General features: G+C 41.2%; 1 protein-coding gene and 2 non-coding genes across 12 annotated transcripts in view; 1 reads left to right on the top strand and 2 right to left on the bottom strand.

The window, feature by feature from the left end:
* The window catches only part of RBMS2 (RNA binding motif single stranded interacting protein 2), an 89529-nt gene that overhangs the window by 21803 nt on the left and 40299 nt on the right, over positions 1 to 27427 (bottom strand). For 7 of the 10 annotated variants that reach the window (XR_006735784.1, XR_006735779.1, XR_006735781.1 and 4 more), the window contains 11 exons: positions 22119 to 22177; positions 21190 to 21281; positions 19669 to 19826; positions 10258 to 10337; positions 10016 to 10125; positions 9638 to 9684; positions 9380 to 9473; positions 5128 to 5205; positions 4666 to 4776; positions 3988 to 4068; positions 3324 to 3410 (listed from right to left, as the gene is read on the bottom strand). Coding sequence is in view for 3 of the 10 variants with exons in the window: in XM_045553615.1 (XP_045409571.1) it covers positions 3330 to 3410; positions 3988 to 4068; positions 4666 to 4776; positions 5128 to 5205; positions 9380 to 9473; positions 9638 to 9684; positions 10016 to 10125; positions 10258 to 10337; positions 19669 to 19826; positions 21190 to 21281; positions 22119 to 22177 (991 nt within the window). In the remaining 7 variants the exon portion in view is untranslated. Of the gene's footprint in view, positions 1 to 1861; positions 2536 to 2724; positions 3057 to 3323; positions 3411 to 3987; positions 4069 to 4665; positions 4777 to 5127; positions 5206 to 9379; positions 9474 to 9637; positions 9685 to 10015; positions 10126 to 10257; positions 10338 to 19668; positions 19827 to 21189; positions 21282 to 22118; positions 22178 to 27427 lie in introns of those variants that run through there. The other 3 variants (XM_045553618.1, XM_045553617.1, XR_006735782.1) reach the window with 3 other exon arrangements.
* LOC123640841 lies at positions 3739 to 3845 on the bottom strand. Its single transcript, XR_006736086.1, has one exon. It is a non-coding gene; the product is annotated as a U6 spliceosomal RNA (small nuclear RNA).
* LOC123640945 lies at positions 18927 to 19030 on the top strand. The gene has a single exon (XR_006736171.1). It is a non-coding gene; the product is annotated as a small nucleolar RNA U13 (small nucleolar RNA).

Below are 27427 nucleotides of genomic sequence, written 5' to 3' on the forward strand. Positions count from 1 at the left end.
AACACTCAACAGAACCTAACAAGTAGATTCACATGAAGAGAACCCCAAAAGGTAGCTTCAAAATTTAAAACAAAACAAAGAATCGGAGCCATTTAAACATTTTTTTAAATAGAGAAAAGGGATAGAATTGGGAGTTCCAGGAAGGTGGAGCAGTGATATCGGTAATTGTTTCTATATGCAAAAAGCCCCCATTGCACTAAACCTCCTATCATAATAAGGCTCTCCCAACCTACCAAAGGAACAGGATTTTAGATTTGTTTACTCTTTCTCTTAAAGGCCACTGACAAGAGAGCAGCTATGGTTTATTTTCCTTGACTGAGGGAGGACTGGAGACTCAAAAAACAAAAGCTATCTGTCCAACCAAACCCTTGCCGAGATGGGAAGTACCAATGAGAAAATAGTGGCAATTCTGTCATTTACACCCGTGGTCCCCAACCCCCGGGCCATGGACTTGTCTGTGGCCTGTTAGACACTGGACCACATGGTAGGAGGTGAGAGTGAGCGAAGCTTCATCTATATTTACAGCCGCTCTCCATCACTCCCCATCACCATCACTCGCATCACCACATAAGCTCCGCCTCCTGTCAGATCAGCGGCAGCATTAGATTCTCATAGGAGCACAAACCCTACTGTAAACTGCGCATGTGAGGGATCTAGGTTGATGGCTCCTTATGAGAATCTAATGGCTGATGATCTGAGGTGGAGCTGAGGCGGTGATGCTAGTGCTGGGGAGTGGCTGCAAATACAGATTATCATTAGGAGAGAGGTCTGACTCACAATAAATGTAATGCACTTGAATCATCCTGAAACTATCACTCCCACCCCCGGTCCATAGAAAATTGTCTTCTATGAAACTTATCCCTGGTGCCAAAAGGGTTGGGGACTGCGGCTTTACAATATATTGCCCCTGACTCCCTTACCCTCAGTAGGGAACATTGGGACTGTCATTTCTGGGGTGGCTGGGGAGGGAGGGAAAGCTGGGCCCAAGCTCTATGTGCAAAAACTGATAACTACAGTTTCTCCGTCCCCTGCTATCACCCCCTTCCTCTCCCAAAAGCCAGCTTAATGAACACTTGTTTCTCCATCCTTCATCACTGCCTTTGTCTGACTGTCTGGAGGAGAGGCACCTGGCCTTGAATTGAACGGGAGCAGAATTCTTTCAGCGCATAAGAGGGAGGCTGGGAGAAGACAGGAGCAGGATCTTATTTCCTAGAAGATGGGCAAAGGCTTTATTCTATCTGTCTGCATGTGTACAAGGTCAGATCTTGCAGGAGAGGTAAAGAGCGAGTCATAGGCTTTTCAAAAGGACTCCTGACCTCATAAATAATTAGACAGAACTTACTGCCCCTTTCTATCCTAGCTCCCTGTTGTCCTTCCACAAGAAGGAAAATTATTTGTCCTGGTTCCCTGGGGAAGAGGTCCAAACACACCAGGGCAGAGCAGGACAGGGCACTCGGGACAGTTACAGAGAGCTTTGTCCTTTTCCCACCTCTACACAGCACACACAGAATAGTCCCCACCTCGATCGCTCTGAGTATATATGTGCATTTGGCATACGCACAGCAATCACAAGCCTTTCAAGGACAGCTCCTGCTGCATGCAGAGGTGTCAAAGGCCAAAGCCTCAGGAGAATAAGACGATCCCAGTTAAGTCCCTCTCAACCAGCTGCATTGGTGTCAAAAGGCACTGTGTGTCCAGGGTTGGGGTGGGAATTTACTCTATCTGAGGAGGCAAGAACAACACTGTCTACATCAAGCTTTCTCAGACGTGGCACTATTGACATTTTGAGCCAAATAATTCTTTGTTGGGGGTAGTGAGGACTGTCCTGTGCACTGCATGATGTTTAGCAGCATCCCTGGTTTCTAGCCCCTAAGATGCCAGTAGCACACACACCACCCACCCCCAGGCATAGCAATCAAAAATGTCTCCAGATGGTGCCAACATCCTCTGGGGGACAAAACCACCTGTGGTTGAGAACCACTGGTCTATAGGTAAAGCAGTGGATCTTCCACAGTAGGGAAGGAGCGTACGGATTCAGCTAGGTCACAGCTGCAAAGGCTCTAAGCACAGCGATGTGCAACAGGGAAGAGCGGGGCCATGACACAGGGCAGAAAAGAAGATCCTTCAGGAGGCAGGAAAGCAGATGTTCCCCAAAAGCTGTAGCTGGAAAAGATACTTCCTCAGCTGGTGTTGGCCTTGGCAGTGAGAAAAGTTAGTCAGAAGTCAGTAAGTCCGTCATTCTGGAGCTTGCCAGGGAAGACCTAGCCTTCAACCAAATTTGGCTCAAGGGTGGCTTCCAAGGGCCGTGGGGTTGTCTCTTTAATGAGCCTAGGTCACATCTCTGCTTCCTCAAGCCAAAGTCTAGTTTTTTCTCCCAGGATGTGGCAGGGCAGAGGAAAGAACAGCCACTTCCATTGTCTGCTTAGTGTTCTACCTTGTTCTTTGCCCAGCTCCTCAAAAATTCCATATGAAATTTCATTCAGAAAAGAAATCCACAAAATTAACAACTGTAAAAGGTGAAGTAGGCTGGCTCAGCTGTATGGAAAAGAGAAAAAGAACAATCTGGATGAGAGAAAGAAGGCATAAAATGGGGGAAGAGGAGACAGGATGTGTGAGCTGAGAGCTTTACAAAACAAAATTTTTAAAGTCTGCATATTTTCTTATCTTAAACATATACACAAACATCAAAAAAAGTCTATAACCAAACTCAGTAAGTAGGGCTCCTTCATCAATGTTCTAGTATCACACCTTTCTGTTTTGTTTTTTAAAGAAATAATTGTAAATTGTTTTAAAATCCTTCCCAAATAGTTCTAATACAGCAAAAACCATTTTTCATATAGATGAAAAGAACCTCCAGCCACCATGTCTCTTTGGGGTGAGGAAAGAATACACTACAGTTAAAAACAAAACAAAAAACTTTCTTTGCAAAAGAAAAAAGGTTTTTTGATCTCCATGAATGTAGCACACACATAAAGTAATGGTTCCCCCAGGCTCCATCAGCAATGGGGAAATAGCAGAGGGCAGGTGCGTAGAGATTTCTTTTTCCAGGCCCAGGCCTGTGAAAATCGATAGCTAAGTGTTAGTCCTTAGCAGAGCCTACAAATGGTCTGTATTCCTGGTTAACCCTTTGGAGTCTGGGAACATCAACATCTCCAAGAATTCATTTCTATTCATTCAACAAAGATAGGGAGGGGAATCCTAAAGAAGTCACAGGCCAGAGAGGGTAGAACAGGTATCAACATGAGAACCTGTCTGACTTCAGGCAGGCCTTAGCTGCTGTCTGCCTGCTCAGCACACCCCACCTCCCAGCATGTTGTTCTTACCCACTGTTATTTGTTGAACTGGAAAGAATAGACCCCATGGTCTGAGGGTGTATCCACTGCCACTTGATTCTGCTGGCCACTGCTCTCCTGCATCAAAGCCAAGGAGGAGAGTCACTGTGTGCATTTCTCTCTTTGCATGGGTTTTAGCTAGGCTGCTAAACCCTTTTTAGCAGCCTAGCTAAAACCCACACAAAGCTGAGTGCCCTCCCCAACCTACTCAGTCTCCACACACACGTGGAGTGCCTGCACACAGAGCACCACTTCCCCAGCGTTCACAGCAGCCGGCCCTCTTCCCAAGACATACCAGTCAGTACGAGCCAGCATCCTGGTATTACTACTAGCTGCCAAACATGAGGAAGGATCTCATTCATGAACACAGACTAAGTCTTTCCTACCTACATTCTTTTTTTTTTTCTTTAATATGGAACACTTCACAAATTTGTGTATCATCCTTGCGCAGGGGCCATGCTAATCTTCCCTGTATCGTTCCAATGTTACTATATGTGATGCCAAAGTGAGCACATGCTTCCTACATTCTTCATATACCTACCAGCTATTTGTGAACACAGAATCAGCATTATTGTGAAAGGAAGATCTTGATCAGGGGAAAATCTGCCTCTGATCGTTTCCTATCCTTAATCCAAAGAAATGATAACACTCTTACCTCAACTGAAATACTGGAAGAAGGCACAGGGGTGTACTGGGAGATGTAAGCTCCTTGCATAGCTGCAGCTGTTGGCATATACTAGAATGAAAAACATCAATAAGCTTAGAACAGTAATTCTTGGCTACATTTAATGCAGCTAGGGAGCTTTAAAAAATACTGATGCCTGTGTTCTAAAACCAGAGATTCTAATTTAATTGATCTGGGCATTGGGTTCTTAAAAGCACTTCAGGTGGTTCTAAAGTACACTGGCTTAGAGAGACTTTTACATACATGACTTACTTCCTTCTTTCCTGCCTTCTCTGCCCTTAATTCCTCCTGTGCAAATCAGAATGCAGCAAGCCTAAAAGAAACCTAATGAGCTCCATCTATTCTTCCTGTTATTACTTTGATAAGGATTTCAAGGAAATGTGCTTTTCTTAGATAAACTAATATGCAAATAGAAACACTGCTGATTTAGTTTCATGAGTAGAAATCAGTTAGAGGAGTGGGCTGGGGAACAGAATGGCTGTATTCCTGGCTCGTGGACTATTATCTTATTAGTTTATGTCCTACCCTGAGTGTGCCCTCAGTGACACTGAAGTGATCCCATCATCATATTCATAAGTTATTTATGTGGAAAGTATTACACAGGTATGCCTTGCTCTGTAGTTTATAATCAGAAATATCCTGCTTTACCGTGCCCGTGCTGCTGAGGGAGAGGTGACCCAGTTGCTGGGTAAGGGGTCCCATCATGGAGGCAGGCTGGAGAGAAATGGGGTGATCCATCCCTGGTGTCAGAACTGAACCCTAGAGGCAGCAACAAACGACAGGGTTAGTTGGCAGCATCCTGTGAGGCTGCCTACAGCAGAGACTGATGGCTATCAGGACCACTGAAGATAGACAATTTAAGGATGCTGGGAAATGGTAGGTGAGCAGCAACCCAGCTATGCAACAGGAATAGGCACTCTGCCCCTTAGTGTGGAGGGATCCTCGTCTAAGAATAACGAACTCTCGGAATTTAAGGTCTTGGAACTAGGTTGCACAAGGCACTGAGCTAGCTATAACTCACACCCACATCTCCTATCATCAAAGCCCACTGTTTTTCTTTGTATCACATCAAATTGCCTCTCTGGCTTCTGCCCACGTCTGAACACTCACTGAAGGCTGCATGAGGTATGACTGGTGGTGCATCCAAGATGGGTTAGGTACTTGTAGAGGAGATGTCTGAGTCACTCTCTAATGCAAGCAAAAACAAATAAAAACGTTAATTGCCTAGAAACTATTGTTCAGCCTAATGATCTGATAATGTTCAGCAAAGCCCCCCCAAATTTAGAATGTCCCCACCTCAGAAAATAGAAACATTAAGAATAAACTGTTTTCTTGCTATTGAGGTTGGATTTTAAAAAAATAAAATAAAATAAAAATTAAGGAAAAAATAAAGAATAAACTGTTTAAGGCCAGGTGTGGTGGCTCACACCTATAATCCCAGCACTTTGAGAGGCCAAGGCAGGAGGATTGCTTGAGGCCAGGAGTGTGAGAACAGCCTAGGTAACATAGTGAGACCTCATCTCTACAAAAAATTTTAAAAATTAGCCAGGTGTGGTCGTGGTGCATACCTGTAGTCCTAGCTACTTGGGAGTCTGAGGCAGGAGGATTGCCTGAGCCCAGGAGTTCAAGGCTGCAGTGAGCTATGATTGTGCCACTGCACTCCAGCCACCTGGGCAACAGAGCTAGACCAGTCTCTAAAAATAAATAAACAAACAAACTGCTTAAAAATATTAGTAATTCTAGCCAGTCGTGGTGGCTCACGCCTGTAATCCTAGCACTCTGAGAGGCCGAGGAGGGCAGATCGTTTGAGCTCAGGAGTTCGACACCAGCCTGAGCAAGAGTGAGACCCTGTCTCTACTAAAAATAGAAAGAAATTATATGGACAGCTAAAATACATATAGAAAAATTAGCCAGACATAGTGGCACATGCTTGTAGTCCCAGCTACTCGGGAGACTGAGGCAGGAGGATCACTTGAGCCCAGGAGTTGGAGGTTGCTGTGAGCTAGGCTGACGCCACAGCACTCTAGCCTAGGCGACAGAGTGAGACTCTGTCTCAAAAAAAAAAAAAAAAGCACCACAATGGGACCCCACTTTATACCGACCTAGATGGCTATAATTAAAAGGATAGAGTAAGAAGTGTTTTACACTGCTGCTGGGAATGTAAAATGGGGCAGCCACTCTGGAAAACATTTTGGCAGTTCCTCAAAAAGTTAAACATAGACTTGCTATGTAGCCCAGCAATGCCACTCCTAGGTATATACCCAAGTGAAATGAAAACCTATGTCCACACAAAAACTTGTATATAAATGTTCATAGAAGTATTATTCATAATAGCCAAAAGGTGGAAACAACTCAAATGGCCATCACCTGATAAAATGGATACACAAAATGTGGCAAGTCCATAAATTATTCAGCCATAAAATTATTATTCAGCCATAAAAAAGAATGAAGTACTGAAACATGCTACAACATGGATAAACCTTGAAAACATGCTAAGTGAAAGAAAACAGACACAAAAAGAACATATACTGTATGATTTCATTTATATGAAATGGCCAGAATAGGCAAATCTATAGACACAGAAAGTATATTATGGGTTTCCAGGACATTTCAATTCAGTAGGAAAAAACTGGATTGTTTAATAATTTGGTGCTACAAAAACTGGTTAACACTGTGAAAGAAAATATAATAGGACACCTATTTTATGCCATACACAAAAACAAATTCCCAATGATTACACACTTAAGTGTAAAACAATAAAATAAAATCTTGGAATAGGCCGGGTGTGGTGGCTCACGCCTGTAATCCTAGCACTCTGGGAGGATTGCTTGCGGTCAGGAGTTCAAGACCAGCCTCAGCAAAAGTGAGACCCTCGTCTCTACTATAAATAGAAAGAAATTAGCCAGACAACTAAAAAATATAGAAAAAAGGCCAGGCATAGTGGCACATGCCTGTAGTCCCAGCTACTTGGGAGGCTAAGGCAGGAGGATCACTTGAGCCCAGGAGTTTGAAGTTACTGTGAGCTAGGCTGATGCCATGGCACTCTAGCCCAGGTCACAGCGAGACTCTGTGTCAAAAATAAGGAAAGAAAAAAATCTTGGAGAACAGGTGTATAGTATAGAGACTAGAAAGACATTTTTAATTAAGACAGGAAATTCAAAAGTTTTAAAGGAAAAAGACATTTAATATATACAAATTTTAAACTTTTGTGCTTTCAAATTAAGACAGGAAATTTAAGAGCTACAAAAGAAAAAGATATTTAACTACACACAAATTTTAACCTTTTTGTATTACAAACACTAGTGATTCCCACAATAGGGTCCCTGGACTAGAGCAGCATCACCTTGGAACTTGTTAGAAATGCAAGTTCTTGCTTCCATTCTAGATTTACTGAATCAGAAACTCTAGGTGTGGTACCCAACAACCTAGGTTTTAATAAACTTTCCAAAGTGATTCTGATACATAGTAAGGCTTCAGGACCACAAAGTCAATAGACAAAAAAATAAAATTGGAAAAAAATATTTGTAACAAAGATAACACACAAAGGATTGACACTTACAAAAAGAGTTTTTTAGGCCGGGCGCTGTGGCTCATGCCTGTAATCCTAGCACTCTGGGAGGCCAAGGCAGGTGGATCGTTTGAGCTCAGCAGTTTGAGACCAGCCTAAGCAAAAGGGAGACCCCATCTCTACTAAAAAAAAAAAAATAGAAAGAAATTATCTGGACAACTAAAAATATATAGAAAAAATTAGCTAGGCATGGTGTTGCATGCCTCTAGTCCCAGCTACTCAGGAGGCTGAGATAGAAGGATTGCTTGAGCCCAGGAATTTGAGGTTGCTGTGAGCTAGGCTGACGCCACGGCACTCTAGCCTGGGCAACAGAGTGAGACTTTGTCTCAAAACAAACAAACAAAAAGAGTTTTTTATAAGTTAACAAGAAAAGAACAAATAACCAAATAGAAAAATGGGCAAAGCACATGAACAACAATCAGGGAAAAGTAAATCAAAATATGACAAACAAAAAATGCTTAAATTTACCTATAATCAGGGAAATGCAAATTAAAGTAGCAATGTACTTTACATTCATCAAGACGGGAAAAATTTTAAAACAGCAATGACACCTATGGCTAGAGGGAAATGGGTTCTCTCAAACATGGTTGGTGGGAATGTAAATTGACACAGCCTTTGTGGAAAGCAATCTGGCAACATCTGTAACTGAAAATCCATATATTATTCAATCCCATTCCTGGGACTCTAGCCCCTAGAAATAAAAGTACTCGTATGTAAAAATATAGGCACAAGGACGTTTACTGGAGCATTATTTGTAGCAGCAAAAAACTGAGATCCAAGTGAATGCCCTTCACTGGAGTATAGCTAAAGAATTCTGGCATATCTGTAGCATGAAATATAACACAACCACTAAAAAGACATAATTAGAGCAGAGGATGTCAACACTAGCTGCAACAGAATTGCCTGGAGGGCTTGTTAAAACCAGATTGCTGGGCCCCATCCTCAGAGTTTCTGATTTAGTAAATCTGGAGTAGCGTCCCAAATTGGCGTTTCTAAAAAATTCCCAGGTGATGCTGACACTGTGCTTTCAGGGCCGACACTTTGAGAATTATTGGTCTAAGATACTGATAAGTGAAAAGAATGAAATGTAAAAAATATATTTAATGTGGTCCAATTTTTGTAAAATAAACTATAACTCCCAAAATTCTATACAGATGTGTATATGCACATGAAAAAAACATGAAAAATGCTACATAGTAGGAAAGTACCATGAGTTTACTTGTGGAGCTAACGGAAGCAGAGTTAAGAGGATGCCACTAAAACTATGTACTTGGCCAGGTGCGGTGGCTCATGCCTGTAATCCTAGCACTCTGGGAGGCTGAGGCGGGAGGATAACTCTAGGTCAGGAGTTCGAGACCAGCCTGAGCAACAGCAAGACCCCATCTCTACTAAAAAATAGAAAGAAATTAGCTGGACAACTAAAAATATATAGAGAAAAAATTAGCCGGGCATGGTAGCACATGCCTGTAGTCCCAGCGACTCGGGAGGCTAAGGCAGGAGGATTGCTTAAGCCCAGGAGTTTGAGGTTGCTGTGAGCTAGGCTGACGCCACAGCACTCCAGCCTGGGCAATAGAGCGAGACTGTCAGTCAGTCAATCAATCAATCAATAAAACGATGTATTGTAAATGTAACCACATTCACACACAAAGGTCACATTTTATGCTTTTATGTAAAATTATTTGTAATATGTATAAAGGAAAAACAAAAAAACGAGTAGTTTCTAGCCTTATGTTCCTTCACCTAAAACATAATGGTAGGGAAAACCACCACACCCTATTCTACGCATGAACATACCTGATAGGAAGACACAGGAGATGGAAGGTATGGGGACAGTGCAGACTGAGCAAGCATCCTGTTGGGGGTGATGTTATAAGGGGCTGAGTAAAACCTGCAGGAAGGAGTCTCAATCAGTACCAAGTCACAGGAAACCACAAGGTAAGAGCCCCAACTAATAAGCATGGCTACTATTTGAAAATCAAGATAAAACATCCAAGTGCCAGGAGACAGGCTATTGTCATTTTCAGGTCACCTGATTATATAAAACACCCTTACCCATTCTGAAGCACTGTGGTGGGGTCATAGGTCAATGCCATACCACCCTATAAAGAAAAAACAAAGTGTTCATATTGTGAGCCTTCAGGTGAGAACAAGAGCAAGGCCAGAATGCCAAGGCTGGGAATGTATTTAGTTCAACTGATTAAAGTCTGAATAAGTCCCCCCACTACAGTTGTTCCAGAGTTTTTCTGATTGCGCAGACTGCAAAACTCCACTTAAGACCTACGATGAAGAACATGTTAACAGCCAGCATATCTCCCAGTTACATACAGTAGCTCTCAAGCTTGTCACCTAAACTCACAGAAGTCAGGCCATGGTAATTTCTATTCCACTTCAATGTCCTTAGCACTCCTGATTCCTTGGAAGTACTCTTACCATGTCTCCATTCCTTGGCCAGGCCCGTCCATTCTGCACAAATTTTCCTTGGTTCTGTCGTTTCTTTGGTCCACCATCAGCAAATTTGCAAAGCAAAGGATCAGATGGGGCTGCCAAGAGAGAAAGCAGATGGGCAGCTGAGTCCCACCTCATCTGGCCCACTCACACTCATGCAAACCTCCAGAATCTTCACTGGGAGTAACAACCTGTGGCCCTCTCAGCCTGATTCCCAGATGCCTCACCTGGTACTCCAGGGGGTGTCTTAATATATTTTCCATTAAAGTGGGTGATGATGGCTTCACACTTCTCTGTGGACTCCATCCTAAGGAGCACAAGAGGGGTTAGGCTCTAGCTTCTCCAGGATCTGTGCTCTCCATACATTCATAGAGAAAGCTCTAAGTCCCCAGCCCCACAAGTTCTCCAAATGTTATGACTATAGAAACACAGAGCTACTGCCAGACAAATTCAAGTTATCTTGAAGAGGCAACCCCAACTTCTAATGAAGGTTCTCTAAACTGGCCCTGGTAGGGGATCCTCAAAGGAATAATGGAGGTCTTCAAGCTGTTAATATTCCAAAGATGGATGGGCTTACTATCATGTCTGGTATATAAATAAGAATATAAGAAATAGTGGTGGTTACCATTATTTTTTATTACACAATTCCTAATGGAAACTATTCCTTTATTCCAATAAAACTGCACAAGCTAAGAACTTGCCAATATTTATTTTTGCTTCTGGTTATAATTATCGAGGTCTAATTAGCTACTGATAATATCACTAAGATTTCAGAAGTCTGTGGAAGGAAAAGTAATTAGAAAGGGCTCATGGTCCATAGTGACAGAAAAAGGAATGGTGGGAATTACCGAGTTAAAAGTTTCTTACTAGGAAAGAGGACTGTGTAAGGAATCAGAAGATCTAGATTTCAGTGCCAGATTACCATCCAAAGCTCTGGGAGTTAGGATGCTCACCAAAACCCTCTGGACCCATTCCTCATTTGTGCTTTAGACATAATATCCATCTACCCCACTACAGTGTTGTATGGATCAAATGAAATAATGTATATTAAATGTGTTCTAAAAATTTTAAGGGCCTATATAGTACAAGGCACAGTATCTTCACCTATTTCCATACTTAAAATAAGTCTTAGTATGTTTTCTATGCCAATAACCACCAAAAATATGAACCATTTCTATATAGGAGTAACTTTAAAAATGCCTCAAATAGAACCTTTTAGATAAAACCATACATTAGGTATCCTAGACAGCAGTCGTCAGCTGAGTTACTTCCACTCCTTAGTCTTTCCTGGCATGGAAAGTTTCAGAATCTTAGCTTCCTCAAGAACACTGGCTGGGCTCAGTGGCTCACACCTGTAATCCTAGCACTCTGGAAGGCTGAGGTGGGTGGACTGTTTGAGCTCAGGAGTTTGAGACCAGCCTGAGCAAGAGCGAGACCCCGTCTCTACTAAAAATAGAAAGAAATTAGCTGGACAACTAAAAAAATATATACATAAAACTAGCCAGGCATGGTGGCACAAGCTTGTAGTTCCAGCTACTCGGGAGGCTGAGGCAGGAAGATTGCTTGAGCCCAGGAGTTGGAGGTTGCTGTGAGCTAGGCTGACACCACGGCACTCTAGCCAGGGCAACAGAGTGAGACTCTGTCTCAAAAAAAGAAAAAAAGAACACTTACCTAGGCGCTAAGAACATACAATGGGGAAAGGATGGTCTTTTCAATAAATGGTGCTGGGAAAACTGGATATCCATATGCAGAATGAAATTAGAACCTACGTCTCATCATACACAAAAATCAAATCAAAGTAGATGAAAGACTTAAATTTAAGACATGAAACTATTAGAAGAAAACACGGGGGAAATGCTCCAGGACACTAGTCTGAGCAAAGATTTTTTGTGTAAGAAACAAAAAGCACAGGCAACCAAAGCAAAAATAGACAACTGGGATCACATCCAGCCAAAATGCTTCTACACAACAAAGGAAACAATCAACAAAGAGACAACCAACAGGAGAAAATATTTGCAAACTACCCATGTGACAAGGATTAATAACTAGAATATATAAAGATGCAATAGCAAAAAACCCAAACAATCCAATTGAAAATTGGGCAAAAGATCTGAACAGATATTTCTCAAAAGACAACATACAAATGGCCATGAAGTATATGCTCAGCATCACTAATCACCAGAGAAATGCAAATCAAAACCATAATGCAATATTATCTCATACCAATTAATACAGCTTACAAAGAAAAGAGAGGCAATAACAGATGCTGATAAGGATCTGGAGAAAGGGGAACCCTCCCATACTGTTGGTGAGAATGTAAATTAGTACAGCCACTATGGAACAGTATGGAGTTTCCTCGCAAAACTAAAAATAGAACTACCATATGATCCAGCAATTCCACTACTGGGTATATATCCAAAAGAAAGGAAATAAATATATTAAGGAGCTATCTGCACTCCTTTGTTTATTGCAGCACTATTCACAATAGCCAAAATATGGAATCAAGTGCCCATCAAGGATGAATGGATAAAGAAAATGTGCTATATATACACAACGGAATATTATTTAGCCATAAAAAGACTGAAATCCTGTCATTTGCAGTAACATGGATGGAACTGGAGGCCATTACAAATGAAATAAGCCAGGCATAGAAAGACAAATATCACATGTTCTCACTCATGTGGGAACTAAAAAGGCAGATCTCATGAAGATAGAGAGTAGACTGGTGATTACCAGAGGCCAGGAAGGGTAGGTGGAGGGGGAAGAAGTAAAAATATATGTATATATGTATATATAAAATATGTATTTATTACCACTGAACTGTATACTTGTACACTTAGAAATGGTAAAGATGGTAAATTATACATGTATATTTTACCTCACTTTTTAAAAGGCAAAAATTAAAAATTTTAAAATTTTAAAGTAAAAAAAAAAAAATTCTTCCCCCAACTGATCTGCTTGAGGGGAGAGCTCCTGACTGCTAAAGATCAAAACCAAAGTCCTCTCTTACAATCATGCCTCTCAATTTACTTCTCATCCACACTAAAACTCAACAGGCATTGATGACTAAGTTAGAAATCCCTTTTGTAAGTCTGATGTATTCTAATTATTTTACTTAAATTTTTTACTTTTTCTTCTTTTAACCACAACCAAAGCTTATAATGACGTTTTCCAATTCTTTGTTTGCAACAAAGTTGGAGAACTTTAACAAGTTGTCAATTGACAATAAAAAATCAATTTTGATGATAGATCACCTTGGTTCTGGGCATATCATAAAAAAGGAACTCTTAAAATTCTTACTTTAATAAAATTCCTTCCATTCCCATCTACTTATTTATGTAAACAAGGTTTATCAGCATGAAAAAGAAAACCAGGAACAGAACTGGTATGGAATCTTCTCTTGCTATAGTAATAAACGATATTCATTGATGGTTACATGACCTAACTAGTAAAATCTAAACAAAAAAAAATATATCCATGTCTTAGGAGAAGCATTTCCAATAAAACTTACTTTACAAAAAATAATTTTGTATGAACATTTTAATGATATATTTATGTTATCTGGAGCAATTTGTGAACTAATACTTGTAAAGATAATTCTCTTATGGGTTAACACACATAGCCTAACGGCCACAGGGAAAAAATTTTTAATTTATATATGCATTTGTGTTGCAGAGAAGGATGATAAAGGATGTTGCAGATGACAGGATGATCCATAAAAATATTTTGAATTATTTACATTAGAATATGATTCTGTAGGGAAATGGAATGTAAACACAAGATCAAGAAACAAAAAAGGAACGTTGTAAGAACAATATGAGATTTATGCTACAGTAGTCATCACTTATCTGTGGGGGATTTGTTCCAAGACCTCCGGTGGAAGTCTGAAGCCACAGATAGTACTGAACCCTGTATATACCACATTTTTTCAATCTGATAACCAAAACAGCTACAAAGTGGGCAGCATATACAGCATGGATACACTGGACAAAGGGATTTTTTTTTTTTTTTTTGAGACAGAGTCTCACTGTGTTGCCTGGGCTAGAGTGCCATGGCATCAGCCTAGCTCACAGCAACCTCACACTCCTGGGCTCAAGCGATCCTACTGCCTCAGCCTCCCGAGTAGCTGGGACTACAGGCATGCACCACTATGCCCGGCTAATTTTTTCTATATAGATTTTTAGTTGGCCATATAATTTCTTTCTATTTTTAGTAGAGACGGGGTCTCGCTCTTGCTCAGGCTGGTCTCGAACTCCTGACCTCGAACAATCCACCCACCTCGGCCTCCCAGAGTGCTAGGATTACAAGCGTGAGCCACCGCGCCCGGCCAACATCATGTATTTTTTAAACGGATGGTTTTGTTTACCAAATTGCTATGATATTTAGATCTCATTTGGATACATTTAAAAATGAGATAGTTTTCTTTTAAATGTCACTATGATTCGCTGAAAATCATATAAGAATCTGAATGTGTGAAAAAATTTGCAGATATTAACATAGAAACATGCAAGAGATTTACTAGTTTTTCAAAAGTCTCTAAAGCCACAGTTTCCAAATTGTGCTCTCAGGCACCCTGGGCCAACCTGGTAAACTCAAAGAGGCACAGTGAGAGATACTTTATCTCTGAAGAAAATACAGCAACATCTGTTGGATATTGTGTGGACTACCAACTCAAAGTAGTTCACCACCTCAACATTATTTGCCCCTACAGTCCTTTTGATAACATCGTATTTTTGTTTTTTTGAGACAGAGTATTGCTCTGTTGCCCAGGCTAGAGTGCTGTGGCATCAGCCTCGCTCACAGCAACCTCAAACTTCTGGGCTCAAGCAATCCTTCTGCCTCAGCCTCTTGAGTAGCTGGGACTACAGGCATACGCCACCATGCCCGGCTAATTTTTTCTATACATATTTTTAGTTGCCCATATAATTTCTTTCTATTTTAGTAGAGACGGGGTCTCGCTCTTGCTCAGGCTGGTCTTGAACTCCTGAGCTCAAACAATCCGTCCACCTTGGCCTCCCAGAGTGCCAGGACGACAGGCGTGAGCCACCACGCCTGGCCAACATCATATTTTTGTAAAGCTGGTTTTTCAATAGTGGCTATGACAAAACCAAGTACCATAAGACAACCAGTGTGTAACAGGATATGAAGGTTTAGGTGTCCATCCTGACTTCATTATCTGAATTGTGCAATTTCCAACAGGCACACATCCCATTATGAAGTATAGTTACTTAAGAATGAAATAAAGATACTTTCTCTTTCAATATATGTGTATTATTTTTTCAAACACCTACATAGCTGTTAAGACAAACATTTATAAAGTTGTTTAGACCATTCGATTACTTAATAAATTGAACCCTTAGGTATTTCTTTTGATCTAGAGTGAAAAACTACTATGACAACTAAGGGTGCCATGAACTGAGAAAGGCTGAAAGTATGAGAGCAAAAAAACTCTTGATGACCACAGGCCTAGGAACTCCCCTTTAGTTATACTTGAGATTGCCAGCAGGTGGTGCTACCAAGATTGAGTTGGCTAGGGAAGATGACCTATTCCAGGCGTGGGGAACCCGCTGCCTTAAGGTCACACGTGGCCTTCTAGGTGCTTAAGTGTGGCCTTTTGACTGAATCCAAATTTTACAAAACAAGTTCTTTTATTTTTATTAATATGTTTTTGTTTGTCTTTCATATTTTTTTTTTTTTAAATGAGTGCATTTGAAATACTAAAGAATAAAATAAGTTTCAACGAACTAATCCTCCCAGATTGACTGGCACAATTAGAACATTAGTCAGCCATAAGGGCTAAATTGATGGCTGCTACTCTCATGATTTAGTTCTAACTTCCCCCACCTGACTGGCACCACTACCACATGAGGCTGGGTGGTAAGAGCTTATGGAGGTCAAGTATACCAGTCTGCTATCAGATTTTGACAATGGTGCATTGTGTTTCTGTTTGAAGTGGAATTTCTGAATAGTTGCACAACGCAACAGTATTTTTTAATTCTTTCTTTCTTTTTTTTTTTTTTTTCCGAGACAGAGTTTCGCTCTGTTGCCCAGGCTAGAGTGCCATGGCGTCAGCCTAGCTCACAGCAACCTCAAATTCCTGGGCTTAAGCAATCCTTCTGCCTCAGCCTCCAGAGCAGCTGGGACTACAGGCATGCACCACCATGGCAGGCTAATTTTTTTCTGTATATATTTTTAGCTGTCCAGATCATTTCTTTCTATTTTTAGTAGAGATGGGGTCTCGCTCAGGCTGGTCTCGAACTCCTGACCTCGAGCGATCCTCCGCCTCGGCCTCCCAGAGTGCTAGGATTACAGGCGTGAGCCACCGCGCCAGGCCTAATTCTGTCTGCTTAATAGTCCACCATGTCAAAGAAGACCAAGAGAATACTGAAGGAAGAAAACAGATTTTTTCATGAGGATTGGGAATTGCAATGTTATCTTGTTTCTGCTAAAGATAAGATGATTTATTTGCTTTGTGATCCTACAATATCAACATTAAAGAAATTTAATGCTCATCAGCATTATAACACTCATAAGGACCACAAATCTTTCAAATTAGAGGAAGGGGCATGAAAGGTTATACTACAGATGTTAAAAGATGAAAAGCAAAAGCAAAGACAATTCTTTCAAGCAGCAATAAGACCTGGAAATAACGCCACTGAAGCAACTTATAAAGCAGCTTATACACGGGGGGGAAAGGGGAAGCCATGCAGTCAGTGATCTAGAAATTGTGAAAGAATGCATTGTCGAAGTTGTGGGATTCTTAGACCCTAATAATGTTTCAAAGTACAAACAACTGCCTCTTTCAAGGAGATCCGTAACTGATGGGCAGCATGAATTAGCCTTCAACTTAACAGAACAACTTCGTGTAATAATTCAAAAGGAAAACATACATTATTCAATCACTTTGGATGAATCAACTAATATTACTGACTTGGTGGGTGCAGGTTTTATATCAACACTTCATTTGGTTCATAACAGAAGATTTTCTTTGGTACAAAGAGTTTCTCACTTTGGTCACTCTTACAAACAGAACACAGGGAATAGATATCTTCAACAACTTTCAAGATAAATGTTGTGAAGTTGGACTGAATTTGGTAAATTTAGTGAGTGTTTGTACAGATGGTGCACCTTCCATAACAGGAAAACATGAAGGGTTTATTGCACAGATAAAAAAGTATTAACAGATCCAGATGCTCTCATTTCTTTTCATGGTATCTTGCATCAGCATAATCTCTGTGCTAAAGCTACTATTTTAAGTGACAATTTCCAACAAGTTGTAAGTTTTGTTAACTATATTCTTGCAAATGCAACATAGTATCTTCAGTTTTGTAACACAATAAAGTTGAAAGAAGGAGTATTCAGTGAGGATTTGCCATATCATTCTAAAGTGCATTGGCTATCACGGGGACAGGTGTTAGCAAAATTTTATCTCAGTGAGAACAGACAATTAAATTTTATGAAGAACAGAATCAGCAATGTGAATTATTGAAAGATTTCTACAGGAATGTGGCATTTCTGTGTGATATCATGTCAAATCAAAATAACTTGAATATTTCTTTGCAAGGTAAAACTAAGTGTGTGTATGATATGTGGCAAAAAAAATCCAAGCATTTCCAAAGAAGCTATCTTTTCTCAAAACACTTCTTCAAAAGGAAATTTTAGATGAACATTTTCCCCAGTTAGCAAACAAAGGTCATTGATGAGCAGGATATGTCAATCATTTGAAAAATATGCAGCTGTTATAGCCCAATTAATTGGAGAATACAATGAAAAGTTCACTGACTTTGAGAATCATGACATCACGCTCAAATTAGCATTTCAATCTCACCTAGTTAGTATCACCAAAGCACCTAAAGAACTACAGATAGAATTGATTGAGATCTCAGTAGATGACATTTTAAAGTCATTGTTTGGTGCTTAGAAAGATCCAATTGAAATAAGGAAAGAAGCAATAAAATATCCATGCCTTTGGCAACATGCCTGAAAAAGACTTTCTTGCTTTTCAACCACTCATTGCTGTGAATCTACATTCTCCTACCTAACCCAAATCAAGATGCCTTTAAGGTCACAAATGACTGATACCTATCTAGAGGCTCAACTGAAACTGTGGACCTCCATGCTGCAACCAAATATTCAAACGCTTTCCAACAAAAAGCAGACAAACACTTAGGGTAAGGCAGTGTGCGTGGACCAGACAAGATATATTAATAAAACAAAAAGGGATCCTCAGATCACTTAGTCCAGTAGTTTTCAAACCTAAAAAAAAAAAAAAAAAAAAAAAAAAAAAAGGCAACATAATCCTCTTTCAAATAAAATCTTTTGTTTTTAAGACATGGGTGTCTCACTACATTACCCAGCCTGGTCTTGAACTCCTGGCCTCAGGAGATCCTCCAGCATCAGCCTCCCAAGTAGCTAGGGCTACAGGCATGTGCCACTATGCACCAAATAAAATCTTAAAATAAATAAAAGCAGAGCCATTTCTTAAGTTGACTAGGGGAGGCTGACACACTACAACAATGAAATATGAGTCCAAAGGAGGGCACCCTGGAAAACTGCAGCTCCAGGTAACACCCTGAAAGTGAACCAATGCTCATAAAGGTCTGATATCACAGGGGCAGTTAGTGGCAGTTGTTCTAGAATATAGGTGTGCCAACAGACCTGAAAAGGTAGACCAATTCTTCTACTTCATCCTACTGATCTTGAAGCCAGCAGGATTAGGGGGGTTCTGTTCTACTATCCACTCCTGTGAGACCTTGGGCAAATCACTTCATACTGAGGAATTCACTTTCTTCACCTTCAAAATGGAGAATATTTATCTCATGAGGTTGTTGTAAAGATTAAATGAGATAATAGTATGAGAAATACTCAGTAAGCTATAAGAATGTACAGAATACCGATCTTTTTGTAGTTCATAAGCATGATGATTGGGTTTTCACGCACATGCGTGAGATGTGCCTCCCTCAAACCTTTTTACGTTGTCAGCATGTTACCTGCCTGATATGACCAAAAAAAAAAAAGGAATGCACAGAATTATTCCAGTTGGCCTCCCTGGATCTAAAACAAACAAAAAAAGAACATACAGAATTATTTTATTCTGGTTGGGTCTTGATCAAAGGAACAAAGGCTAGAGTAGCAGCAAGTAGGATAAAAATCTAGTGGCTAATGAATTTTTGAGTATTGCAACCTATAATAAAATAAATTTTTGATTTACTGTCAAGTATTTTTCACCAATACTTTGGTTACTTTTGTGGAAAAGAGGCACCGATTGTTTTCTGATGGCCTCCTAAGTGACCTTTTTTTTTTTGAGACAGGGTCTCACTCTGTTGCTGGGCTAGAGTACCATGGTGTCGTCATAGCTCACTGCAAGCTCAAACTCCTGGGCCCAAGTGATCCTCCTGCATCAGCCTCCCAAGTAGCTGAGACTACAGGTGTGCAACACCACACCCAGCTAATTTTTAAAATTTTTTGTAGAGATGGGGTCTCCCTGTGTTGCTCAGGCTGGTCTTCAGCTCCTGGGTTCAAGAGATCCTCCTCCTGTCCCTGCCTCCCAAGTGCTAGGATTACAGATGTGAGCCACCACGCTCAGCCAGTAACATTTTTTATAAACCTCATCATTTCCCATTCTTGCCATCTCTCACCTTGCAAAGCCAACCCCTCTGCTAGTCCCACTGGTATCTCGAAGGATTCGGGTGGAGATAACCTGGCCAAAGGGCTTCAGCATCCCCTCCAGTTCTTGCTCATCCATGGACAGTGGGAGGTTTGAGATGTATAAATTTGTGGGGTCCTGCTCCTGTTGCTATGGAAATAAAAGTGAGAAAATGAGGCTCACATCTCTTATCCCTCTCCCACCCTCAGCCCTCATCCACAAAATGACAGTTCAGAAAAGAGATTGTAGGAAAGGTCCCACATAAACAAAGAGAATCTTAACTATTTGTAATACCCAGTCCTACTACCACAGGTTGTATATTGAGTCCAGGGAGAAGAAAAGCATATTTAATAGTTCCAGTACCGTACAAGCCCATAATACAAGTCATCGACGGTCTGGCTGTCTCTTTAAGAACCAGGCAGAGAGTACTCCCCCTCTCCCTGACAGCCTGTCCCAGAGGCTGCATTCCCTTGGACTGCCTTGCTCCTTGGCTGGATTGTTTTGAGTAATCCCCCCTCCCTCTTCTCTTCCTGCCACGAAGAATCCTGAGTAGGAATGTCTGTTCACTCCCTGATGGAGGAAAAGCAGGAAGAGGGGAGAAGGAAACAGAGAAAGGGCCAGATGTGTAGTTCCCTGGGTCACCATGGACCCAGTGAACTCTAGTCCCCTAGGAACCCTAAAGGCTCCTAAACCTTTAAGCTTTTGTCAAAGAATTTTACTCCAGAAAGAAGAGCCATTCCAGAGGGCAGAATGTGCAAAATGGCAATATCTTCTAACAGTTGTATTTTTAAGAATTTAAGCAGTCTCTCTCCCCTAAACAGTGGGTAACCAGCAACCTAAATTCCTCTTCTGCATTTTCCTTTAGGGTTCCCTTTTTCTTTAACTATTACAGAAAAGGGTAGCTGGCAGGCCTGCTTCATCAGCTCTGCACATAGTATCCATAATGGCTTCAGAAAGGCAAGGGGAAAATCCCACCTAACAGAAAAAGTGAGAGAAAAAAGCTTTCCGGTAGGCTAGGTGAAAACCAAAACTTCTGAAAGATTTGGGAAGGGACAGTTTCCTTCATTGCTGTGGTTTCCCTGCCTCTACATGGGATAACATTGGGAGGTGGGATAACATTTTTCTGAACTTCTGAGTTGCACAATTGGCTTCTTCAGAGAATGTTGCAAAACTACCACAGTAGTTGCCCAGTAGGGAAGTGGGGCCAGGGAAGCAGCAGGAATACTGGAAGAGGCCTCCTGACCCTCTTGCCTACTTCCAATAACTCCATGAGAGGAACAGAGTTGACAGAGCCACTTGACACAGACTTTGAATACAATCTTCCTCTAGCAGCCAGCAGTGCTCAATGCACACTGGCCCAGACTGTCTTTAGCCAGATGCAGTCAGAAAGCATAGCAGTTAGCCCTCCACCATTCACTTTCATGATTCTTAAATCCTCTGAAAACCTTGGAACTAGAACTTTGGTGCTAACCACAAACCCCTCAGAGGACCAGACATGGGGTATTACTCCTACCTTTGCCATCTGTGCCTGTATACCACTGGCTTTCAGTGCTGTCACAGCTTTCTGTGCTGCTGAAGGACTGTCAAAATCCACAAAGCCATAGCCTGGAACAGGGAAACAGCATCACTGGGAGGTGGGAGGTGCAAGGGAGGTAGGTCCAGGCTTTTCAGGAGACCGAGGAAGATTTATGATCCATGTAACAGAAGTGGTAGGGAGAAAGAGAAATTAAGAGGTTTCAGGTGGTTATCCATGTGCTCCTCAAACCCTGAGATTTATTCTACTTTGTGGCTAAGAATGCCAAAGCAATGAGGTCCTGTGGTATCCCTGTCTTTCTCCCTCCCCCTTCAGAAATCTGAGGTTTCAGGAACTAGGTTCTTCTAATAACCCACAGCCCCTTTCATACCTCTAAAAGAACCCCTCCCCTCTTTTCTAAACATGTCCCTTAAACGCTAGGCATGTAGAGAATGCAGCCTCTCCAGAGCAGATAAATGAGCTACCTGTGGAAGGAGCCCCTCCCCACCCTAACCTTGTCTCCACCTTCCACTCTTCCAGCTTCATCCAGAACTGATCAAAACCCCAATTAAACTATTCATCCTCAGAAGATAACACCTACTGAGTCACCCCTCCCAAAAGGCATTTACACTGCTTTGCTAAGTAGAAACAGTTTCACCTACCCACCTTCACTACCCCATCCAGGGAAACCTGAAGGCTAAAATAAGCTCAACAGACTCTAAGGTGCTCGCTCTGTGCAGTCTTCTAGCCTTGAGTTCCCCATCCTCCAAATAGCATTTTCAGCTCTAGCTATCTGGTCACTGAGGAATCCAATTATTTTTTAAGCCAGAAAACCTCAGAGACTCCTCCTGGGCCCTCGGGACTCTCAGCAGTACAGGATGGCCTCACTCACTGGTGCTGTCTATCACCAAGGACAGCTGTTCTCTCACCTTTGCATTTATTTGTGGTCTTGTCCAGTATGGCCTTAGTGGAAACAATCTTGCCATATCTAAGGGAAATACAAAGTGATACTCTGAGGCCAGAGACTAAGAATAGGACAGAGATTGAGACATCTGGATGAATCCATGCCCTTTCTGTGCTTCCACTAGGACAACGTTTCCTACTCACATCTTAATAAAAATAAAAAAGAAATAAATTAAAAATACCACCCTTAATATAAACCTATCCCCTAAAGATGCCTACAAGAAATAAGGTAACTGTAGACCTTATAAAACCAACACATTTCCATTTCCCAACTAAGGCTCAGATACTAGTTGGAAAGAGACAACTGTCTTTTTTGGGAAAAAAGCCTGGCAATGTCCACACAGCAGTATGTAAAGGCAGAGCTCTGGCTGGAATTCCTTGAGGACTAAAAATAATCCCTGATTTTACTTATCTTCTTTTGGACAAACACCATTTCTCCTATGAAAAAACCATAAAAGTTTTTCTTCTCTGACACCCCATTCCCACCCCTTTACTGACACCTTGATTTTTTTTAAGAGACAGTGTCTCCCTCTGTCACCCAGGCTGGAGTACGAGTACAGTAGCATGATCATAGCTCACTGCAGCCCCAAACTTCTGGGCTCAAGTGATCCTCCCGCCTCAGCCTTCTGAGTAGCTGGCACTAACTCCTTGACTGAAGGTCAAGCTGAGCCAAACTACTTTGGTTCAAATTCTGGTTCTGCCACTTTCTAGCATCTTGGACAAGTCATTTAACCTTTCTGTGTCTCGGCCTCATCATCTATAAATAGAGATAGGATTATTGGGAATATGAAATGAGTTAATAAATATAAAGCACTAATGACTACCACATGGTAAGCACTTGAAAATCTTAATTGCTATTATTGTCATTATATTTAAGGAACCCCAACTTTAATCTACTGCAAATGGCAGAGACCATGCAGTAGACAGGGCCTGCATGGTCTCATTCCGTCACCCAGGCTGGAGTACAGTGGTGCAATCACAGCTCACTGCAGCCTTGAACTCTTGGGCTCAAGTGAAGTGATCCTCCTGCCTCAGCCTCCCAAGTAGCTAGGACTACAGGCATGCACCAGTGTGCCTAGCTAACTTTTTAAAAAATTTTTGTAGAGATGGGGGTCTCACTATGTTGCCCAGGCTGGTCTTGAACTCCTGAGCTCAAGCACCTGGCTTGCCTTACCACATTCTAAGACATCTATTTCTCATGGTCAAGACTGTATTAGGGAGGGGAGTGGGAACAAGATCAAGTGCAACAGTAATATTAAGAAAATCATCTGTCCAGGCATGGTGGCTCACACCTGTAATCCTAGCACTTTGGGAGGCCAAGGAGGGAGGATTGCTTGAGGTCAGGAGTTTGAGACAAGCCTGAGCAACATTGCGAGACCCCATTACTACAAAAAATAGAAAAAAATTTGCCAGGTGAGCAACTGTAGTCCCAGCTACTTGGGAGGCTGAGGCAGAAGGATTGTTTGAGCCCAGGAGTTTAAGGTTGCAATGAGCTTTGATCATGCCACTGTACTCTAGCTTGGGCAACAGAGGGAAACCCTGTTTAAGAAAAAAAAAAAAAAAGAAAATCATCTAAAACTTGGTAATAAGGAAAAGCATGACTGTATATCCTTTCAATGTCATTCTGGAACATTGTCTAAAAGGCACATTCACAGAGTATTTCACCATCTAGAGGGAAGTTTCTTTGTTTGACTTATCATTTACTACTGATCAGGGCCCAGACTTAGTGAAGATTCAATTTACAGATTTTTGTCCAGTAGAAATACAAATTATTTCTGCCTGGTAGAAAAGATAATCTCAAAAGTTACTGGTTTTACTGCCCTGTAGGACATAAACCAGTTTTCTATCTAACTTACCAATCTTATTCCAACATTCTTTCTTCAGTGCCTATAAATACTCAGTTCTTCAGATGCTCTTTGAATCCATTTTACCATCCTGCTGATTCCCTTATTAATATGTTAAATAAATCTTTGACATGTGTTCATTCTATATTTGCATGACAGTCATGTTTTTCAACTTTTTGAAAAATCATACTTTGGCAATAGAGTCATATGGAGCTCCCAGAACCTGAGTAGCAGAGTATCACAGATCAGGACTGTATCAGAGGTGTTCCAGTAGAAAAAAGCCTCTACATTCCACTCCAGAAGGGTAAAAATATTAAAGAGACAAAATAGAAATTACTAAAAAAAAAAAAAAAGTCAGAAGTGTAAGAGCTAAGTGAAAGCAGTTGGCAGGGACTGAATTTGAGACCAATATCCCAAACAAGCATTTTGGGTTTTTTTTTCCAATCTCTTCTCTCTTCCCTAAAGAACATATGATGATGATTGATTCATTTGTTTTTGCTCCTTGGTGGCCTCTCACTGACTTTTTTAGAGGAAGTTTTGTAACTCAAAGGATTAGACAAAATAAGCCAAGCAATGCCCTAGAGGTTGGGAAAAGAACACATTAAAAGGGGGATGGGGATAGATGTGGCTATCCTAGCCCTTCAAGGCTACATACTTGGATTCTTTCCCAAATTTAGGCAAGGGGAGGGATTCCTGAGGAGTCTGACTATAGGCCAGAGGATACATGTACTGCTATCCCTATCAAGGCCCCAGGGTGGAGCTTGCTGTGGTCTAGCAGCCTGAGACTTTGAGCTCAGAATTTCCACTGCAGCTGGCAACAGCTGGGTCACTGCTGCTTCCTCCTTGGAAGAAAAAGCCCCTCCAAGAAAACCAGGAATTCTAGTCTTAGACTCTAAGTCTCTCCTTCCCACACATCAGAGTTTAGGATCCAGCAACATTTACTTCCCCCACAACCCAGGGAGAGACAACTAGGACAAACGCTGAAAGCCCTTCTACACATGAGAAACACCCTTCCTGACAGGCCTAACTCCCTGTTCACAGTATCCAGAGGGACCCACTCACCTGCTCTTCTCAGCCTCCCTTTCGTCATAATCCCTCTGGCACCTATTTCATCCCTGCCTCACTCCTACTTCTTCATGGACTCCTTTTGGGCTCCTTACTTCCATCCTACATGTTGACCCTGACTATTCCATCCCTCCAGACACAGCAAAAGATAGGGCAACTGTTCAGAAGGACAAAATAAAAGTTTAAAAATACAGTTGTCCCTCTGTATCCGTGGATTTTACATCTGTGGATTCAACCAACCATGGACTGAAAATATACGGGGGAAAAAAAAAAAGAATGGTTGCACTGTAACTTAACATGTAAAGACTATTTTCCTTGTCATCATTCCCTAAACAATACAGTTAAACAACTATTTACATGGCATTTATATTGTATTAGGCATTATAAGTAATCTAGAGATCATTTAAAGTACACAGGAGGATGTGCATAGCTTATATACGAACACTATGCCATTTACATGTAAGAGACTTGAGCATACATGGATTTTGGTATGGGGGGGGCAGGGGAGGTAGGGAGAGGACCTGGAACCAGTCAGTCCCCTGTGGATACCAAAGGACAACTGTTCAGTGAAGTCAAACTGGGTTTCTTTTCAGTCTTGTGGTGTGAGAGGATTTTTGCAGCACATTATATTTAGTTTAAGAAACACAGAATGTAGAAATCAAGGACATTTCTACATTGATATGATATTCTTTTCCCTCATAAACCAAGATTTCTGCCAATTCCCACCTCCCCTAAAAATTATTAGTCCTAGACTAAGTCCCCTAAGTTCCATTTAAATATCTTTCTAGTACAGTAAACTGAAATAAAGAAAGGACCAGTTTTATATATACACCTAACCTTTAGAGACTGAGTTGTGTGGCCTGGTGCTAGCCAAAATCCATATGATTTGTATGAACCAAATCATTTCCTCAGAAGAATAAGGAATTTATAGAGTATTCCTGACACCTCATACAACTACATTTTAAGGGTCAAATGATCTGCTTCTCCCAGATTTGGAGTAGCTGAACCTTACATACACTGCCGTGGGAGTTTAAATTTAGTTTAAGTACTTCAGAAAATTATTTAGTAGTATCTACAAAAGCCCAACAGATGTATATACTATGACCTCCTGGGTATATATCCAACATGAATGTGTATGTACATGTACCAAAAGACATGTATAGGTTCACAGCAGCACTATTTATAGTCATAATCATCACAACTGGGAACAACCCAAATGTACAACAACAGCAGAATGGGTAACTAACTGTGGTATAAGGCTATGATGGAAATCTTTTATTTATTTTTTATTTTTAGAGATGGGGTCTTGCTATGTCACCCAGGCTGGAGTACAGTGGCTGTTCACAGGCAAGATCATAGCTCACTACAGCCTCAAACTCCTGAGTTTAAGGGATCCTCCCACCTCAGCCTCCCAAGTAGCTGGGACAACAGATGTGTGCCACTGTGCCCAGCTCTATGATGGAAATCTATAAAGCAATAAGAATAAACAAGCATGCAACATTAATGAATCTTACAAACATGTAGCAAAAGAAGCCAGACATAAAAGAGTATGCACTCACTTTATGATTATATTTATATGAAGTTCAAATAGGCCACACCACTCTTATTTATTTACTTATGAGACGGGGTCTTGCTGCGTCACTCAGGCTAGAGTGCAGTGGCATGATCATAGCTTACTGCAACCTTCAACTCCTGGGCTCAAGCCATCCTCCCGCCTCAGCCTCCTGAGTAGCTGAGACTACAGGTGTGCACCATCACATCTGGCTAATTTTTAAATTTTTGGTGGCAGGGGGGCATGTGTCTCACTATGTTGCCCAAGCTGGTCTCAAACTCGTGGCCTCAAGTGATCCTCCTACCTCAGCTTCCCAAAGTGCTGGGATTACAAATGTGAGAAGGCACATCTGGCCCTATTGTTTAGAAATCAAACAGCAGCTACTTTTGTGGGGAGGGGGAATAATAACTGGCAGGTAGACTTCTGTAGAGTTGGTAATGTTCTATTTCTTGATCCAGGTACAAGGGAATTTACACAAGGGAGTGTTACTTTTGTAAAAATTCACTGTAGTATATACACTTTTATATGCTTATTACACGTCAATAAAAAGTTTTTAAAAGATGGTAAATATACAAAGCACCTACTTCTACCTCTTTCAGTCATTGACTTATTCAAACTCAATTCTTTCCTTCTTCCTATTAATCTCCCCGTCCTACTGCAAGGCTTCTTCTAATTATTCCCCCAAATGTATTATTTGAAATACATGCTTTTCTGCCAAATAAAATTGAGCTGGGCATCTGTGCACTCATGTCATTTTCTAGGATTCCTAACTGGGCTAATTCTGTGGCAATTATCTCCATCTCATGACTCAAAT

The sequence above is a fragment of the Lemur catta genome, chromosome 6 (genome assembly GCF_020740605.2).
Source record: "Lemur catta isolate mLemCat1 chromosome 6, mLemCat1.pri, whole genome shotgun sequence".
Lineage (NCBI taxonomy): Eukaryota > Metazoa > Chordata > Mammalia > Primates > Lemuridae > Lemur > Lemur catta.